This window comes from Blastomyces dermatitidis (genome assembly GCF_000003525.1).
Source record: "Blastomyces dermatitidis ER-3 genomic scaffold supercont1.4, whole genome shotgun sequence".
Classification (NCBI taxonomy): domain Eukaryota; kingdom Fungi; phylum Ascomycota; class Eurotiomycetes; order Onygenales; family Ajellomycetaceae; genus Blastomyces; species Blastomyces dermatitidis.
The window spans coordinates 4761703-4782821 of record NW_025544777.1 but is presented as its reverse complement, the minus strand read 5'-3'; the positions used below and the strand labels follow the sequence as shown (position 1 = coordinate 4782821).

Below are 21119 nucleotides of genomic sequence, written 5' to 3'. Positions count from 1 at the left end.
CTAATTGCAAAGAAAAACATGCATCTAGCTCAAAGAATGTATGTTTGCTCCTAGAACTCAAAGAACTGGAGAAAAGATGAAGCTCAAAGTCAATTTAGAACTGAAGAGAAGAGTCAAGTCAGTAAACTCACAACTGCAAGCTCAAAAAGAAGAAACTCTCAATTATCTAAGTCTTCAAACTTCAATTCTCCAGCAAAATGTAAATAGAATTTGAATCCTCAAACTTCTGTTAAGATTAGAGAATTGAGAAATGACTCTGGTGATAAACTAGATATAATGCAAGCAGTTGAGATTCCTACTTTTCAGAACAGTTATAATCTACTATCTGATGATAGTGATTAGATTCTTCTCTACTCTCTTTTAGTATGAATATACAACAAAAACAATAAAAAAAGTTTAAAAACTCTTCAAAAATCACATTTATTCAAAATAATGTGAATAGAAACTCAAATTGCATTTATTCTTGTCTTCAAATTGCATTTGAATAAAAAGTTGATTTTGTACTGCTTCAGGAGCCAAATTTTGATGCTGAGCAAAAATATGTCATTTCTCATTCAAGCTACTACTGCTTTTTACCTCAAAAGTCTGAGATAAAGTCAAGAGTAGTGATCTATGGAAGAAAGAGATCAAGATATCAATTTAATCTAAGATTTGATATCATGTCTGACCCTGATATTCTGGTGGGTGATATTATAGATAAAGAAAATGAGTTTGATACTATACAGCTCATAAATATCTATAATGAAAAGTCATTGAAGGAAAATAACAATATCTGGACAATTGATAGAGGATTTCTGAACATAACTTCATCAAGAAACTCTATAATTGCAGGAGATTTCAATGCACATCATCCCTGATGGAATTCAGAATGCAAGAGAGCAGTGAGAGCTGATAATCTGATTGAATGAACCTTTGAGCATTCAATAGATTTGGTTAATAAGTCTGATCAACAAACATTCTTTAGAAAAGGCATGAAACAGAAGTCTATTATAGATCTAACATTCATGTCATAAAATCTAATGAAAAGAAGACTTGTAAACTGGTTTATTGATTCAAATGAGACATCAGGATCAGGTCATGAGATTATTCAATTTGATATTGAACTGAGTGAAAAACAAATGAGTGAAAATCCTCTTCTCTCTAATCAGTATAACTTTGAAAAAGCTGATTGAAAAGCAGTTGAAGAAAGCATAAAACTGTTAAAATCTGAAAGACAGAATGAGCTATATTGAAATTCTGGTCAAGATATCTCAAATGAAATGCTTGAGAATAGAGTGAAGCTTATTACATCTATCATTCTAACAAGTGTTAGAGATAATATTCCAAAAAGAAAATCTTCTGAGTATTCAAAACCTTGGTGGAATGAGAATATCTCATCTAAAAGAAAAGAATTAGCTACTGCTAGAAGAGATTGGAAGAATGATGTAATATCTGATGAAGAGTTCAAAACTGTCAGAAATGAATATTTTTCAGATATTAAAAGAGCTAAAACAGACTGCTGGAATAAATTTCTTGAAGAAGCACAAGGAAAGGAAATTTTTAAAGCTTTTAACTATACTAAAACAAGAAGTGTAGCAAAACTTCCAGCTCTAGAATATGAGTTTCAGAATGAATCATATACAGCAAACTCTTTTGAGGAAAAATGTCAAGCTTTCATGAGAATTCTCTTTCAGAACTCACCAGATTCAGATTCAGATTCAGAGGAAGAGAATATATCACTTCTCAACTACATTGATAAAAATGACTGGGAATGGCCTGATCTTACACAAGATGAATTAGAGTCAGCTATCTTCTCAAGTTCTGTTAAAACTGCTGCAGGTCCTGATTCAATTAATCACTTGATTATTCAAAATACATATTCCTACTTAAAGAATGAATATTTTGAGCTCTTTTTCAATCTCTTGAAAAATGGATATCATCCTGAATGCTGGAGAGAAGCCACTGGAGTGATTCTTGCAAAATCTAATAGAAAAACTTCAATTCCTAAGTCATATAGAGTAATATCTCTATTGAACTGTTTAGGAAAGGTTTTAGAAAAGATAATAGCTACTCAACTATCTTTTATAAGCTCTATAGATGATTCTCTTTTATTCAGTGAACAAATGGAAGATAGAAAACAGTGTTCTGCAATTGACACTGTTCTCTCAGTTGTTCATGATATTCAAATAGCAAAGCATGAGAGTCTGGTCTCAACTGCAGTTTTTATTGATATAAAAGAAGTGTTTGATCATGTTTCAAAGTCAAAGTTAATTCAGACATTGAAGATATTAAAACTGCCACTTTCCCTAATAAAATGGATTAACTGTTTTATGTCTAAAAGAATTATACAACTCTTCTTTGATGAAATGAAACAAGACAAGACTGAGATAAAAATAGGAGTACCACAGGGGTCTCCAATCTCACCCATTTTATTTGCAATATACACTGTATATCTATTCAAAAATAGAAATATGAGAATAGTGCGATCTCTGAGTTATGTGAATGATATTGGTCTTGTCTACAGCTCAAAAACTATCAAAGAGAATTTGAAAGTAATTGAAGAAGCTGCAAAGGAAATCTTTGTTAGAGCAGATATCAATCAAATTCAATTTGATATGGATAAAACTGAGTTAATTCATTTCTTTCCTAGATTCAATGAGAAAGAACTATCTCTAACTCTTTTAAATAGAGAGATTAAACCCAGTGTAAATGTTAAATGGTTAGAAGTATGGTTAAACTCCAAGTTGAATTTTAAATATCACATTCAACAAAGAACTGTCAAGGCAGAAAGACTATTGAACAACATAATCAGACTATCAAATACAGAGAGGGGTCTATCCTTCCAGGCTATGAGACAGTTATATATAGCCTGTATTACATCAGTAGCTGATTATGGAGTTCAAGTTTGATGGAATAATCAAGGGAATTTCACTGAACTCTTTCAAAGTCTGTAAAACAGAGCCTTGAGAAGAATTCTGAGAGCATTTAAATCATCTTCTATTAAAGCAATGAAAATTGAAGCTTCAATTTCTCCTTCTACTATTAGATTTGAAAAGGCCTGTATGAACTATGCTCTGAGAGTTGTAAAGATGAGCTCAAATCATATAATCAGAGAAAGAGTCTCTTCTTCATTTCCATCAATTAACTCTGGAAATGAACTGGATTGGAATAGATTTCTTGATTGGAATGAAAATAATTCTTCAAAGAAAATGCCTTCTCAACTGTACAGACTATGCTCTCTGATTAAAAATCAATTTTCTTCTTTAAATGTTGAAAAAGTTGATCATGAGAAGTTATCTCCCTGGAGAAAAAAGCTTGAATCTCTTATAGACTTACAAATAAGTGAACTATCAAAAGAGAAAGAATATGAACAGCATTTGAAGAGAATTTCTACAATCAATATAAAAGACTCTATTCTGATTTATTCAGATGGCTCAAAAAATGAGAACTTGAATAGATTGAGTGCAGGCATTGCTTATACTGAAGATAATATTAATTTTATCTCAGATTTCTGGAATCTAGGCTCTGAATGTGAAGTCTTTGATGCTGAACTATTTGCAATAGTGAAAGCTTTCAAACTCATTGAAATAAAATCTCATAAAAGAGGAAATTGTTTGAAAGAGACATGGATATTCTCTGATAGTCAAGCTGCTTTAAAAAGACTTAGAAATAGTCAGATTCATAATGATCAAATGAATCTTGAACTGATCTTAAACTCTGTTTTAAAAATTCAAGAGAGAAGAACATCAAAGCTGAGAATTCATCTGCACTGAGTTCCTGCTCATATGAATATTCATGGCAATGAATTGGCTGATTCAGCTGCAAAAAAGGGTGCAGAATTAAGCAGATCTATTCAAAAAATTGTGTCCTGATCTTTTATAAAGAGAAAAATAAAAGAATCTTGTTTAGACAAGTGGAATGAAAGCTGGCAGAAACAAAAGAAGAGTATACATTATTCAAGATTTGAAACAAAACCCAAGTGGAAATCTTGTTCAATTAAATGTAAAAAGAAAATATTCTCATCTATAATACAGCTGAAACTAGGACATGGCTATTTCAAATCTTATATACAAAGATTTGATGATAGATTTGACTCAATAGAATGCTCATTCTGCAATACAAATGAGAATCCTGAGCATATTATAATACACTGTGCATTATACAATAGTCTCAGAGCCAGATTGAAAGAGAAGTATGATCTAAATCAATTAAATATGAGATTCTTATTCTCAACTGAGACAGGAATTAAATACTTAATAGACTTTCTATCAGAAACTCAAGCAGCTACAAGAAAATGGCTAAATTCAGAATTATCTGAATATGAAGAGGAGGAAATCAATCAGATATAGTCTGTTAAAACAGCTATACACTCTCTTTTAAGAATTTGTTTTGTTATAGTCTCTCTTTACTTTTTCTTTTTCTGTATCTTTTTCTTTCAATTTCTTTCTATCTATCTATTTAATGTGTCTATCTTTGAGACTGTGTTCTTTCTCTCTTTTCTTTTGTCATGATATTGTCAAATGATTTCAAAGTATTAAAAGATGTTAAAACACTGCAATTTGTAAACAGTTTTTGTATTCTGGGCTGGAATTTTCTGATTTTGCATATCTGAAATTGATGAATGTACAATAGTTAACTTTACAGACATAGAAAAAACCCTGAGAACTAAAGTTCTCAGGTAGATGTCATAGTCTCTGACTGCATACATCTATAATTGAAGAATAATAATAATAATAATAATGTATCTCTTCTAAACAATAATAATGATTTTATAATATTTAATAAATAAACAAATCAGTCACATCACTGACTATGATACAGAATGTTAGAATATGATGAAGTTCAATATATAAGATAACTATTCAAACTCTTCAATTGCATTAGATGATTGATTATTAAGTACAACACTCTGATTGAGAAAAGATTCAGATATTGAAACTTTCTGATATGAAGTAAACTCAGTTGAAATATGTGATTGATTTACTGTTTCAGTTTTATAAGATAATAAAGACAGTCTTAATCACTCATATATCAATACTGCAGTCAGTCTGATAAGTATATAACAGTTTATTTACTCATCTTAAAAAGTAGTTGAATCACTTAAAAAGAAATTCAGTCTGAAATTATACTATAGCACATAGACTGGCCGCCGGGATCATGAATTTCACGTTTGGTCCCATTTGGTCTGATCCCATACATTTCTTGGCGTGAATCCCACTGGGACTGACTATTAAAAAAACATGCAAAGTGACTATATATCTGATTTTAAAATGGGACCATGACTTGAAAAAAATGAGAAAGTGGTCCCATTTGGTCCCATTTAGTCCCATTCTTGACATAAAGTTACTATTTTTAGACATTTTAAGGTTTTTTTTAGACTATTTTTAATTTTTTAAAAAGTAACGCTTTTTGGTAATGCTCAAATGAGATTTAAAGTCATTTAAAGCAATAAAAATAATTTAAATTGAGAAGTGGAAATCATGGTCTCATTTGAAAAATGTGACAAGAGTAGACAGTAAGTCTCACTGAGACAGTATGAGACTACTATCTAATGTTAAAACCGTGTAATGGGATCAGTCGAATTGGTAATGAGACTATCAAAAAATCTGGTCCTGGTCCCAGACACGGTCACACGGTCAGTCTAATAGCACAGACTATTATTATTGTAAGAAATAAACTAGTATATTACTATAGCAAAACTGAACAATCTTTTACAGAGTACTATACTGTAGCAGCTCTACTAGATCTCTTTCATTGAGTTAATATCTACACTTCTCAAGATTGAATAGAGAAGAAATAAGACTTATATATTAAATTAGTCTGAGACTACTACAATGTCAACTATCAGAGATTGGAATAAGCAGATGTTTGAGATGTGAAGACGGTGAAATACAATTCTCTAGTAAGTAATAATCTTTGATAACACTTTATATCACATAGAACTATGTAAGAAATCCCGCTCCTCGCGGATTCTTTACCTCTATTTCTATCTCTCGCATAATCAATAGGGCTAGCGGCCCTTGGCTACACACAACTATATAGACTGGAGTTCATGAATACTATTTATAACTCAGCTTGAATGCTATTATACATTTGACTTCTACATTTTATCTTTCTACTGTAAATACTTCTAGTAGTTAACAGTATATATCATATCAAGCTGCAAACACCTGAATAATCACCTGTAAGCACTTATTCTTACATTTCAAGCTCAGTCAGTCAGCAATCATCTGTTATAACTGAAAGAACTAGAAACTTATATACTTCAATCTCTGCAAACTCTACTGCAGACACTCAGAAGCAGTCATCTGAATCATGAATAATCTCTATGAAAGAAGTCTCAGAGAACTTATCAATCACTTATAAGACATCATTCTCTGCATCTATGACAGAGAAACTCTCTGAACTCATGAATAAATTAATCTTAGTAAAGAACATTCTTGAGCATCTCTCATAGAATCAAGCTATTTTTCTACAAGAAATACTTACTGTCTGCAAACACTCTTGAACTGAGTTTCTAGACATGATCTTCAGAGATATCTATGAATTAAAAAGAAACTTTCTTAAGCTGTGATTACTTAAGATCACTTATCAAATCACAATCTATAAAATCTTTTATGAGTTTGTATTTGAAATTGACTCATAAGTCTGACTATGTAATATAAAAGATGAAGAAGCTGTCATCTATGTAATAACAGATCTCTATTATACTGAAGTCAAGAACTGACTGAATTATCTAGAGAATGATCATAAGAGATTCTGCTGATCTATTCTCAAGACCTATCTAGAGAATAAGTTGAGAGACTTCATGAGTCAGACAGAGAACACCTGAACTGTGATTATCAATATTAGAAAAAGAGATGAGAAATCTGATGAAGACTACTCACAGTGCTTCATAAAATTGTGATATGAATTAAGATCTGTGAAAACAGAGCTCTGAAACAAGATCTGAATGATGATGTTTGTAAAGAGACTGAATAAAGATATGCAGAACAAGCTCATTGAGTAAGACTCTAAGCTCTTGACTCTGAAGAAACTGATGACTCTTATTCATCACTTATAAATCACTGTGAGAGTCACAGATCTGCAGAGAGCAGATCACTGATCAGTTCTGTGAGAGTCAAAACAACAGAGAACAGATTTATCAGAAAAAGATGATAAGACATAGAGAGATTTGTCTTGAAGCTGACATCTGAATCTGTTACTCTCTCAATGAAAATGCTTACTTGCAGAGAGAGACTGCATCACAGTACTGCTATCTCACAAGCATGAAAAGCATTGATGAACTCAGAATTCTAGATTACTATAATGTCTCTAAAGCTTGCAGAGTGAATGAGCTGAAAGATGAAGACTGAGAATCTGCTCTTATAACAAGCAGAGTGTGAGAACTCAGATCTGAGAACTGAGAGACTCATAAGAGTTATCTTTGAATTGCAAGATCTCTCTGAAATCTGGAGAAGATTTATAGAAACTGTGATTATCACAGATATTACAGATGACATGTACTTGAGACTTACATGACTTCAAAGACATAATTCACACATAGCTGTCTGTAAGTCAGGTTTATACTTCTGATCAGTGTTGACAGACTTACTCACAGAGATAGAATCAGTTGATACTGCAGAGTTAATTAGAGAAGACAAGCTTATCTATATAATGACTTTATGAGTGTCTGAGGATCTCGCAGTCATGAAAACTGAGCTTCAGATATCAGAGAAATATCAAGATCTTGCAGAGATGTTCAGTCTAGTAAAGACAGCTGAGCTTTCTTCTCACTATGAGAAGAATCTGATAATAGATTTGATAGAAGAGTAGAAACTCTTCTGAAGATTAATCTATAAGCTCTCTCATCATAAAACAGAGGTCTTGCAGACCTATGTGAAGAAGAATCTGAAGAATGACTTTATCTGATCTTCACAGATCTCTGTGAGAGTCTCTGTGATATTTGTGAAGAAGAAGAATAAAGGTCTCAGATTGTGTGTAGACTACTGTGACCTGAACTTCAAGATAATAAAGAGCTGCTATTCTCTGTCTCTGATTGAGAATGTAATTAACTGTCTCATAGAAGCTATTATATTCATACAACTGAATATGATCAATGTATATACATAGCTGTGAATACAGTCTGAGAATGAATGAAAGACTGTCTTTAGAACTGCACTGAAATTATTTAAATATCTAGTAATGTCTTTTAATCTGACTAATACTCTCACAGTATTTCAGTCTTTTATTAATAAAACACTTCATATATATCTAAATGTCTTTGTGATAATATATCTGAATGATGTAGTGATGTACTCTGTGAAGAAGAAAGAACACACTGAGTATGTGCAAAGTATGTTGAAGGTCTTAGATGAGATAGAACTATATATTAAGTTTATAAAGTGCAACTTCAGTACTCACTGAATTAATTTCCTAGAATATATAATCACTGCAGATGATATTCAGATGAAATCTTCACAGATTGAGACTATTCTATCATAACTGAAGTTAACTAGTATTCATGAGATTCAGATCTTTCTGAGCTTTGTGAATTTCTATAGACAGTTTATCTTTACATTCATGAGAATCTCTTTGACTCTTACAGACATGCTGAAGAGTGAAAATAAGAAGAAGTTATTCTATAAACAGAGAATGAAAAGATTATTAAGAAGAGAGAACTGTAAGAACTTTCTTATCTCAGAAGCTCACAGAGTTTTTGTAAGATTGAAATAGATATTTATAAACACAGTGATACTGTTTCACTTTGATCTCTTACTCTTAACTAGATTAAAGACAGATATCTTCTTCTTTATAATTTCAGAAATAGTCTTATAACTACAGTCAAATGAAAACTGAGTTTCAGTGATCTTTTTCTCACAGAAGATATAATCTGTGAAGATTAACTATAATATTCATGATCAGAAGCTTCTTATAATAGTGAAATTCTTTCATCACTGATATCACTACTTTAAAAGTCTCATAACAGTGATTACTGTTAGAACTGATTATGACAGCTTATAACAGTTTACTTCAATCAAGAAACTCTCATAGTAGCAGATTCACTGAGCTCAGAGACTGAGTGAGTTCTGGTTTAAGATAGAACATATTAAGAGAACTAAGAACTCAGTGAACAGACTCTCTCACAGATCAGACTATATTAAGAAGATCAGAATGATAGATACAGAGAGACTAGAGAAGATAGAAAAGCTTCACAGAATACTCAGACTGAGTGTTATAAAGAGATTGACTGATGAGTCTCTCAATTCCTTATAAGAGAAGAGAAAAGAGAGAGAGAAGAAGCCTGTATAACTACTTTCTATAACACTGAGAGTCAACACTCTGAGAATCTCTGTGAGAATTCTTGAAGAGAGTATCTATAATCTGAAGAGTTTACAGGCTTTGAGAAGCACTGTGAAAAACCTGATATAAGAGAAAACAGAGTATAAGTCTTCACAAGATCTTCTATTCAGATTGTCTGAACTGCAATTGAAGAATGAATATACTCAGTATATTTAGAAACTGCTCATGATAGGAATTAACTCTGTAGAAATAAAGAGTTGAAGAGACTTAAATAATCTCTTATAAAGAGAGGGCTGGATTTATGTGTCTGTGAATGAGTTTCTATGTATAGAACTTATTAAAAGGTATTATAACTCTTCTCTAACAGGTCATTTTACAGATACTAGAACTCATGAGTTATTTATAAGAAAATACTTCTGACTGAAGATGTGAGAACTTGTAAAGAAGATAGTGAATTCTTATACTGTTTATCAGAATTTGTGAGTAGTGCAGTTCAGATTATATAAAGAACTTACTTCTCTACTCATCTCATAGAAACCTTGAAAACAGCTAGAAATAAATGTTCTTATGAGCCTCTCTGAAAGTAAGAACATATATGATATCTGTTTTAACAGTGTGCTGATAATAGTAAATTATTTTATTAAGATAGCATACTTTATACTCATCTGTAAGAACTTAAAGACAAAGAATTTAACTTATATCTTTATCTACAATGTGATTCAGTTGCATGAATTATCTGTGAATATTATCTCAGATAGAGAATTAATCTTCACAGAAGAGTTCTGATCTGATCTGATAACTATACTGAAGATCTCATAAGATTTAAGCACAGCTTTTCATTAACAGACAGATAGTCAGACAGAATATCTGATAAGTATATTAAAACAGTATCTATGATGCTTTATCAATTATAATCAGAATAACTGAGTGTATTAATTATCATTTACAGAGTTCATATATAACAACTCAAAGTATGTCAGTACAGATAAAACCCTCTTTGAGATACTCACTGAGACTTATTCATGAATAATCTTAATGAATCTGTAAGAGTATACTATTAAGTGTGATGATGTCTGTGAATAAGCTGAGAGAATTCAGAAGATTCAGGAGAAAGTCTGTGAATTCTTAAGAAAGACTTAAGAGTATTAGAAGAGATACTATGACTTCAAGTATATTATAAAGAGTTTTAAGAAAGATGATAGAGTCTGACTGAGTCTAGAAAACATCATTATATAAAGACTTAGTAAGAAGCTGAATCTCTTACAGACAGAGTCTTATAAGATTATGAAGAAAATTAGCTTACAGTTCTACAGATTGAAACTGTTATCTGAGTTACAGATATACAATGTTTTTCATGTCTCTTTGCTCTGTAAATATAAGAAATTCTCAGAAGAGAATTCTGTGACTTATCACTCTATCTGTAAAGTACTAGAGAGTGAAAGAGAATATGAGATCAAAGAAATTATTAACTCAGAGAAGTGAGATTACAAGCTCTGATTCAAGATTCAGTGATAAGAATATTCTGATAAGATGAATAAGTTCACTTAAGAATCATTCAGATAGATAAGACATCTGTAGAAGCTAAGATATAACTTTTATATTATAAATTTTAATAAGTCAGAATGATACAGTCTTCACTAAGAATCTGATTATAATAAAGATATTAACACTGTTATTTATAAACTCTAGTCTATAAGATAATAAGTTTCTACTGAGATGAACAGTCTGCAGTGTACATAAGAAAAGAAGAAATTATATTCTTATTAAAGTTAAAAAATAAGAAAATAAACAGAGCTGTGAATATAATTTAGAGACTAATAAAGAAAAAATAAAGAAAACTTAAACTTACATTCTCAATATCTATGATACTCAATTTCTTCACAACTATCAATTTCTCTCTTCAAAGAAGCAGAGAGTATCATGTCTGTGATACAGACAATTATTGTATTTAATACAAAAGCTGTCAGAAATACACAGACTTCAGAGAAGCTGAATATCAGAGTATATATAGTTACAGCAGAGTCTTGAAGACTAATCATCTGTGTGTGTGATTAGATATTTCTTACAAAGCTATATTCACTCTCTCAGTTGTGCTGAAGTATTCAGTCTGAAAATAATTGAGATGTGAAGAGAGAGCTCATCTGCTCAGATTAACTCTTATCACAAATTCATGACATTTATATTGTCTTAATTACTCAGATTTTACAGGTATCTGAGAACTCATCTCTCATTGATAATGAGATTGTGAAAATGTGCCACAGTGTGAGAATCATTGATAGAGAATCTAGACATATTTATATATGCCTGATCAGAGATTGTGTAAGCAGAGAAAGAGTGATCATAGACTCACAGAGCTGTAGAAGACACTGATAACATCAGAAGCTTTATAAGAACTGTTAGCTAGAGTCTGTAAGAAATTACTTATGAGAAGACTTACAGTAAAGAGAGAGACTGCACTGCTTAGAGTCAGAGACTGATCTGAAGAAGATATGGAATAAGCTGCTGGCCTGAAGATCAGATACAGTGATGAGACTGAGAGAAATAAAGATACAGTCATGAACAGCAGTGTTTCTGCTTCATCAGCTGATAAAAAGTAATTAGAGAAGTTGCAGAGACACTCATGAGAAGCTCAGCAGCAGTCAGATATCATTTATAAAGATATTAAAATTAAAAAAATTTTTATTCTTGAGAAGTTCTTGAATTAATACATAGATATTGTCAGAAACACTCTCTCTCTATTATCTGAGTGAAAACACTTCATAGATAAATGAGAATACTCACAGTTTATAAGAATAAGAGCTGTTATAGAAAAAGAGAAAAGAAGATAAGATTCTGTGAATAGATCTGAGATATTTATACTATTCTAGAGAGATTTACTTACACTGTGAGTGATTCTGTGAAACAGTCAGATCACTCTAATAAACAAGAGTAATTATGAATTGTAGATCTGAATCTTTCTATATAATTATAAAGAGTGATTGCAGACTGTAAATATCTTGATTCTACAATTCTACAGAGTTAATGAAAGAATGAAAAATTCCTTATAATTCTACAGTGTTAAAGAACAATGATTTATAAAAATAAGTGAAAGATTAACTCACAAATGCTTCTCTTTAATAAGAATAATCTCATAGAGAGTGATTCATCTGTAAGATAAATCTATGTAATAATTATATAAGAATCTTATGAAAATAATTAAGAGTCAATCAGAATTCTTCTGTATGAAAGATATGAGATGAATCTGTATGATAGTCAGAGAAGAATCTGTAGATTATAAAGAATCTCATAGAATAAGAAACTGAGTAACAGACTCTTTTCTCTTTACAGTAATAAGAGATTTTTTCTCACTGAGATTTTTTATAGATGTGAAGAATTTTTAGTAAGTATTACTGTAGTACTGAGCTGATTTTATGAGATCACTCAGTGAAAGGCTTCACAGACAAAGTCTTAGAAAGAAGAGAGTATATAAGAAATTCTACTTCTCATGAATTCTTTATCTCTATTTCTATCTCTTATATAATCAATAGAGCTAGTGACTCTTGACTACACACAACTATATAGACTGAAGTTTGTGAATACTATTTATAACTCAGCTTGAATGCTATTATATATTTGATTTCTACATTTTATCTTTTTATCATAAATACTTCTAGTAGTTAACAGTACATATCACGCCAAGCTGCAAACACCTGAATAATCGCCTGCGAGCACTTATTCTTACAAACTATAATACTAACTTTGAAACAGAACTTGCATACATTGATTACAACTGAAAATCAGGTAAAACTACATACTTATAAAACTGAATTTGACTGCTATCTTCAAGATAATCTGATGAATTTACACACTAAATCAATTCTAGAGTTCTGAAAAATTGTTAAGAGTACATATTCAACTATTACACTGATGATGTGTGATATTCTGATAATTTCATTAACAGAGATGAGAATGAAGTAAAAGTTCAACTCAAGTTGAAATATTTATCACTATCACTGAGAACAATTACAAGAAGAAATAATTAAGAAACTCATGATTGTAAAACATAAAATTATCAGATAGTTTAATATCTCTAATCACAGTATATCAGAGAAGTGTAGTTTTTATGAGAAAGTAAAGAATAAACTTACATAAGAATGTATTTAGTTGTTTCATAAGTGTTATTAATAATTGTTATCAAATTCTGATTATATAAGCAATCACTGAATAAACTGAATGAGACTTTAATCTTCAGTCTCAGTCTCATTCTGATTTTGAAAGAATGATCATCTTTCACAGTTTATTCTAGAAAATTACTCTCATTTCACTGTTCTTGAATTAAATCTAATCATTTTTCATGTCATTTCTCTCAGAAATAGTTCATTTTCAGATTTTTTTAAGACTTGATCCTGGTGGGACTCACATCAAGAAATGTATGAAATCAGATTAAATGAGATTAAATGTGAAATTCATGATCTTAGTGGTCAGTCTAGTTACTACTATATAATAATCTGAAATAATCTCTGTTAACAGTGATATTAGAGATTGTATTATCTTATATAAAATTAAATTCAACTTAATAGTTCTGTGAGATGAGTTAATATAATATAGAAATATAGCTCTCTGTTATTATAACTGCCTTCTTTTATTTAATAAATAATACTAATTAAGTATTAAAGTAAGCTTAATTAATCTAGTGAAGAATTAATATTATTAACTTAATACAGAATATAATACATAGTACAGAATTATTTCACTTTAAGTCTACTATAATGATCTTGAAGTTGATAATGAAGTCTAAAGTATATTAATTATATTGTATATAAAGAGAGTTTATTCATAACTCTGTAGTAAAAGCTGTATTAATCTTCTAGTAATTATTACAGAGTTATATCTTCAGAATGTCTCAGATAATGATATATATATCATGTTTCATTTATATTTACTAAATATATTAATGAATTTTAGAGCTAATATAGCTAATACTGAAAGAGATTTTAAAGACTTTATTAATAATAAGATATTCATGAATATTATTATTCATATTTAATAGTTAGAAATAAATATCACTAGTTCTATCAAAGATGTTTAATTTATACAATTTCATCTTAGTGATAGTGATGATAAGTTGATAATAAATCAGAGCTGAAAGTATGTCTTTTATATAAGTAATAACTTTCAGTGTTTTCAAATATTAGATAAGTTATGTATTTAAACTAACTGTCAGAATTATAAATTTCATGTTTAATTTCATTTAATCTAATCTTACACATTTCTTGATGTAAATCTCACTGAGACTGACTATTAAAAAAATATATAAAGTGACTATATATCAGATTTTAAAATGAAATCATAACTTGAAAAAAATGAGAAAGTGATTTCATTTAATCTCATTTAGTCTCATTCTTAATATAAAGCTACTATTTTTAGACATTTTAAGGTTTTTTTTAGATTATTTTTAATTTTTTAAAAAGTAATGCTTTTTAATAACACTTAAATAAAATTTAAAGTTATTTAAAGTAATAAAAATAATTTAAATTGAGAAGTGAAAATCATAATCTCATTTGAAAAATGTGATAAGAGTAGACAGTAAGTCTCACTGAGACAGTATAAGACTACTATCTAATAATAAAATCATGTAATAAGATCAGTTAAATTAGTAATGAAACTATCAAAAAATCTGATTCTAATCTCAGACACAGTCACACAGTCAGTCTATATATATTAATATCAGTTATTTAATAATTCTGAGTGATTAGTTCATTAACTTGATCTGTAAGAGCTTGAATTTATATAATTTGACTGAATATCATTTTTTACTGCAGAACACTGTGTATGAAGATGTAGAAAAAAAAATGCTGCAGATCTGTGACTAATAGCAGTAATATTACAGAATGAAGACTAACTTTATCAGGGTGAATAGCAGCAGTATACTAGATCATATTGAAACTGAATCTTGAAGAAGAAGAAGAAGAAGAAGCTATCTAAGCTAGAGGTGAGCGGGTGGATATGAGGTGGCGAGGCTTGTGTGGGTCACCTGACCATGCCCTATGCCCTAAGATCCTTATAACATACAGATCCCTGTACAATACAAGGCCAATCAACCGTCCACCTTAATAACCACCTTGCCAAAGTGCTTCTGCTCCCACTGATACTGATATGCATCCTTTGCCTTCTCAAACGAAAACACCTTCTCATCCACTACCGGCTGAATCTTATTCACCTCAATCGCCCGCACCATATCCTCCATCTGCTGCCTTGAACCCACCAGGATGCCCCGAACCGTACAAATCTGCACCAACGGATCCAAAATGCTAGGCTCCTTCTCCCCCTTACCCCCCGTACCTCCCAAAAATCCAATAATCGTAATAACACCTTCCTTCCGCACAGCCTTCAGAGACTCCGCCATCGTCCCCGGCCCGCCAACCTCAACAACATGATCCACCCCATTCCCACCAGGCGTAAGCGACCGCGCAACCTCCCCCCACTCAGGCGTCGTCTTATAATTAATCACATGCTGCGCGCCCATCTTCTTCAACCGCTCCATCTTCTCCTGCGACGACGTCGTGGCAATCACCGTCGCCCCAGCCGCCAGCGCAAACTGGATGGCCGAAAGACTCACCCCGCCCGTCCCCTGCGTCAGCACCGTGTCGCCGGGCTTCAGCGGCACGAGGCCGTACAGCGCATTCCAGGCCGTCAGGGGCGCGCAGCTGAGCGTACTTGCCTCGACGGGGCTGAGGTTGCTAGGCGCGCTAACCAGGCCTGTCTCGGGCAGCACGGCGTATTTGCGCAGGGTGCCGTCGAGCGTGCCGCCTAGGCCGGAGGCCATGGAGGTGCGCGTGATGGGGTTGGCTTGGTGGGTTTGGTTGAAGAGGGTGCAGATGCGGTCGCCACGGCGGAATTGGGTGACGCGGGGCCCCGTGGCGAGGACGATGCCGGCGCCGTCGGAGCAGGGGATTCGAGGGAGGGTCAGGGGGAATGGGTAGAGGCCCTGTGTTTTCCACATATGGTTAGCTTTTGAAATTGAGGAGGTAAATGGTAAGGGGGGGGGATGTTTTACCTGTGGAATGACGAGGTCTCGGTAATTAAGGGAGACAGCTTGGATCTGGACGAGACAGTCATAGTCGCCCAGTGCTGGAATTGTGACATCGCGATGAAGTTTAAGGCTGTCGAAGCCGTTTGAGCCCTCGACGAGCCAAGTATCGGTTTTAATGGGCTGGGTCATGGTTGCCTTTTTTCTTCGATATTACTTTAAACGTCGATGGGTGATAATTTTTGAGCAATTGAAGTGTGATTTTAAGAAAAAGAATGTAAGTATATCTCTCTCTCTCTATTACTCTATTATAGTGCTTAAGTTAGGCGTGACATTGAGGGCTTTTTTAAGGGGACCCGCCTATTGTATATTTATAATGGAAAAGAAGTAAACATCTGCGGTAAAAGAAAAACAGGGGCTCAGTGGGCGGGTCGTTGATGTCATGATGATAGAGCAGAATTGCCGGCGGTTCCCGCACAAACTTGAAAGAAACTTCAAGTTCTTTATTTCGTTTCATGTTTCTTATTACTTTTGGTATCGAATAAAACTTGCTGGCTCAACTTGCCCCCTATTGGAGGGCGAATATTTGACAGCAAATTGCGATGGAGATTGAGCCATGGACACAGAGAGAGCTTTATAAGCAAGCCTTCTGGGTGCAGCATGAGACAATTTGATATCAATAATAATAACAAAGAAGGACAATAACAATATTAACAATAATAATTTACACTGCGCGGATAGAAACTGGCCTGTATTGTGCTTTTTTTTTTATATATAATGTGGCTCCTGCTAGCTTGCACACATTTCTCCGGACAAATCATATTATTGCCAAGGCCGGGGGGGTGTTGTGGAGCAGACTCCCTCCCGGCTTGATGTCCACGACTCTCAGATTACCACCCGGAACCACACGCCTGTTTATTAGAGAACTCCTATAATAACATCGCTATCCCATATAACGCCTCGAAACAGAACTGACAACATGACAAAAACAGCCGCCCAAAGAAAATTCCCCCCGTAGAACAAAACACCTTCTCTAGTTAATTCTCTATCCGTCACCCCCTTAAAGATCATTCCAGAAAAAAGAAAAAGGCACCAATCACGCATTCTCCCTTCCAACATATTACCCCTTTCCTTTCCTTCTTTCTTTCATTCCAATCTCAATCCACCTTTTCTCCCTACCCCGTTTCTCCGCTCTCCTCCCCTCCCCCTCCGCTATGGCCGTCCACCTCCACACCGGCAAGCCCCCAAATACCCAATCCCAACCCGTTCCCCAACTGCCGCCTTGCATGCAACTCAGCCACAGCCCGCTCGTCAGCATGCAAATGCGCACCGGACTGCCGCAGCAGCCGGACGTGCTCGATCAGCCCCGCGTTTGCGGCGAGGAAGAGTGCGGTTCGGCCCGCGCGGTTTCGTAAGTGGACGGATCCGCCGTGGAGAAGGAAGTGGCGGAGGATCGAGAGGTTGGGGGATGTTGCGGCGAGGTGCTGTTTGTGGTTGTTTTTGTGTGTGAGCCAAGGTGATTATTGAGGTGTAGGCGTTTCTTTTTTTTTTTCTTTTATTTTGCTGGGTGGGCAGGGGGGTATGTATTTTTTGGGGGAGAATCCTGGTGCGGTGTTGTGTAATTGCATGTATATGTTGGTTTGGGGAAGGGATATATGTGTGTGATATAATAATAGGTATTATGCGGCGGAGGGGGGTTTGGAAATGTTAAGAGAACGGGGTCTTTTGCTTTTTCATTGGCTTGGCCTCTTCCTTCTGTACAATCCTTCCGCTCTCCCGGCTTCCATACCCTCCAGCAGTAAAATCACAAAGAATGTGCCAGGGAACCAAGGACGGAAACAAAAAAACAGAAATAAAACCAAAGAAATATCTCATAAATACCAATGGTGTATTCCCCGAATAATCCGCATCGTTTAAAATCCACTCCTCCTCCCCGCGAAGGATATCCTTCACTTTCTCGAGGTTTCCGTGCGCAATCGCGTAGCCCAGTGCTGCCAGACTCTTCACTCGTTGCGGTAGCACGCTGCCGCCCGGGTGTTGGAAGACCGGCTGTGAGTGTTCGGTGAGTTCCCCGTGTAGGGAGAGGGACATGTCGCGCGCGACGGACTGAGGGGTAGCTCCGGGCAGTGCAAGTAGGTAGGCGAGTTTAGTTAGAGCGGCTTCCGATGTCATATCTTGACCGGCAACGACGCCGGCGCGGTAGAGGGTCATCCCGGGGGCATAGACGGGGCTGACGCTGCCGGAAAGGCCTGTTGTGGTGAGTTAGTTGCAGTTTCAACAGCGAAGGGAGTAAGTATGGAAAAATAAGATAAAAAAAAACCAAGTAATACATTGCGTAACGTTGACAATGACAATCCCGCGCTTTATCGCTGCCGCGAGCACATTTGTCATTGCATTATCTGGACCACCTGGTGCATTTCCGGCCCCAAACGTCTCAAGCACAAGGCCTCTTAGCCCCTCCAGGCGCAACACAGCATCCACCATCTCCGGCTTAATTCCAGGGAATATCCTCAGACACGCCACGTGCGTCGTATCCAGGTTAATCTGGATGCTAAAATGCTCAAGATGCGTCGGTCTATGTACGAGATCCCAAGCAACATTGGTTCTCATGGCCGTTGTGACAGCCAGGGGTGCGAAATTCGGCGAATCGAACGCCGCAAACGCGCTCGCGGATACTTTCGTTGCCCGATTGCCCCTCAGCAGCTTATAGTTAAAATACAAGCACACTTCCGGAATCATGAAATTGCCCGCAATCACCAGCGAGCCGAGCAGGTTGTCTGTCGCATCATTCTGCAGCTCGAGCATGGGCGCCTGCGACCCGGTCAATATCACCGGCTTGCCCAGGTTGCGCAGCATGAAACTGAGCGCGGAGCACGTATAGGCTAGACTGTCCGTGCCGTGCAGGACAACGAAGGCATCGAAGAGCGTGTAGTTCCAGGAGATGGTGAGGGCGATCTGGGCCCAGCCATTTGAGTCTATCGAGCTGCTGTCGAGCAGTTCTTCGAATTCGAAGACCGTGTAGCGCACGCGCCCGCCATAGGCGGTTGGCGGGGTGCGGAGGCTCTCGTGTGGTCGTCGTTCACCTCTGCTGTTGACGACGACATCGAGGGGCTCTGGGTTGGATTTGTCGTTGAAGGTGGGGACGGGTTCCAGGGCTGTCTTTTGGAAGCCACGGGCGGGGATGAAGCCGGAGTCAGAGGGTTGCATACAGATTGTGCCGCCGGTCATGATAATGAGGACGCGGGCTTCTGGGCGGAGTGATAGGCCCACTCCATTGTGGAGTGAGCCTTGCTCCGTTTCTGTCATGAGTTGGCGGGATGATGTATATAGACAGATAGCTTGAAGCGGAGAATGAGAGATATCCCTTGATATGTGGGTGGTGTGTTCTTGAGAGCGGCGGAACTGTCTCCCGGCCTTTCTTTTTTAGCTCCTCTCCGCAATTTGAGGATAAATATTCCGCTCTAGATGATTGTATCAAATCAACGCCGCCCAATCTGCGGGGGATATATGTATATCAAGATTGCAATAATATCAAGCAGGTCCGAGAACAATGCTCCAGGTCCTCCTATCTATACCTAGAGAATAAAATATGTCAGATTACATATGCAGGAAAGAACAAATCACGAACGAAAATGTATAATAGATATATTTATATCGCAGCGGGATTAATCAACACCCTCAGAGGTAATAAAAAAAAATTGGTGTATCGAAGATGGGATGTGATATGTTCCACCCTACCTACAGCAATCACAGCGGTCAAGCGGTCAAGCAGTCGAGAACACAGTAAGTTAATAATGATAATAATAATAATAATAACGACCCTGGAGAACCGGCGATAGCCTTGAGTGGCAAGTTCACTTAAACCACGAGCAGAATTCCAAACTTACCGGGAATTGGTACGTAGTGATATAAGAAAATATTGAATAAGGATGAGATAGATAACTACAATAATTAGCTACAGGAGGAGAGATGAAAAACGTGCCTGCTGCTAATATAATAATAACATATTGACAAGTTCGACTCGGATCAATCTTTTTGACATCATTTCTTTCTTTCTCTTTAACGCTGTAAGTTAAGGTTAATTTTTTCTGCCCGCCGTTGCTATTGTGGCGGACATATTACTTGCGAAAACAGAATTTTCCCAGGCCCCCCTGAAAATTAGTAGCAAAACACCACCAAAAAATCAAAATATCTGCATTTCTCTAGAATCATTCAATATCATCCAATATGCATCTTTTTCAATCAAATATCATCCAAATACATGTCTTTCTTACCTTTATCATCAAATTCACATATATCAATCAACTCTTTTTTCAATATGCCTTGCAACACCTGCCATCCTGCTGCTTCACAAGCCTGTACAAAGACTTCTACATTGTGCCTCAGTCTCTTCAAACTACCTGTTTCAGAAGTTCTGGATAATGGAGAGGATTCAGTCAATGATGAGATGAAGAAGCAGATGAATGAGAAGAATATAGAGACTCAGTCTGAGAATTCTATATCTGTGAATCTCTACCCCTGAATCTGACATCTTATACAGATTGTATGAACAGATGATTATCAATGAGATAAAGAATAAGAGAGATGATAAAATGATTAATGAGTAGAAAGAAGAAGAAGAATCAGAAGAATGAATCTACAACTTCTACAATCAATTCTTTTATATAGATCTCTCAAATGTCAGTGATTATATTCCCTTCTTCAGCTCTGGCAGCTTCAACTTCATTCAATATAGCATTCCCAAGTGAGATAATCAATGTGATGATGATGAAATATATGATAAAAGGAATAGAAGAACTGAATTCACAATCTCATTATCATCTACATCCAGATCTGCTGTTGAAATCTT

General features: G+C 35.2%; 2 protein-coding genes across 4 annotated transcripts; both read right to left on the bottom strand.

Annotated features, from left to right (window-relative positions):
* Nucleotides 1–14931: 14931 nt before the first annotated feature.
* On the bottom strand, nt 14932–16793 carry BDCG_04471 (alcohol dehydrogenase). The gene is made up of 2 exons (XM_045420131.1): nt 16298–16793; nt 14932–16228 (listed from the first exon to the last, which is right to left on the bottom strand). Exons 1-2 carry the CDS (start codon nt 16460–16462, stop codon nt 15338–15340), a joined length of 1056 nt encoding a protein of 351 aa, XP_045276294.1. The 5' UTR covers nt 16463–16793; the 3' UTR covers nt 14932–15337.
* Nucleotides 16794–16849: 56 nt separating this feature from the next.
* On the bottom strand, nt 16850–20375 carry BDCG_04470 (L-asparaginase). Of its 3 annotated transcripts, XM_045420130.1 has the most exons (5): nt 20158–20375; nt 20009–20091; nt 18601–19845; nt 18152–18519; nt 16850–17754 (listed from the first exon to the last, which is right to left on the bottom strand). In XM_045420130.1, the coding sequence occupies exons 3-5, from the start codon at nt 19574–19576 to the stop codon at nt 17446–17448; spliced, it is 1653 nt and encodes a 550-aa protein (XP_045280891.1). In that variant the 5' UTR covers nt 19577–19845; nt 20009–20091; nt 20158–20375; the 3' UTR covers nt 16850–17445. The 3 variants fall into 3 exon arrangements, with proteins under 3 accessions (XP_045280891.1, XP_045276293.1, XP_045280890.1); XM_045420128.1 differs by having other exon boundaries at nt 18601–20091; XM_045420129.1 differs by having other exon boundaries at nt 16968–17754; nt 18601–20375.
* Between the last annotated feature and the right edge of the window lie 744 nt (nt 20376–21119).

Coding starts and splice junctions, on each gene's coding strand:
- BDCG_04470 (XM_045420128.1), bottom strand. CDS start 19,576: ATGACAGAAACGGAGCAAGGCTCACTCCACAATGGAGTGGGCCTATCA. Junction 18,520..18,600: donor CATTGTCAACGTTACGCAAT/GTATTACTTGGT, acceptor TCACCACAACAG/GCCTTTCCGGCAGCGTCAGC. Junction 17,755..18,151: donor ATTCGGGGAATACACCATTG/GTATTTATGAGA, acceptor AACCACAAACAG/CACCTCGCCGCAACATCCCC.
- BDCG_04471 (XM_045420131.1), bottom strand. CDS start 16,462: ATGACCCAGCCCATTAAAACCGATACTTGGCTCGTCGAGGGCTCAAAC. Junction 16,229..16,297: donor GAGACCTCGTCATTCCACAG/GTAAAACATCCC, acceptor TGGAAAACACAG/GGCCTCTACCCATTCCCCCT.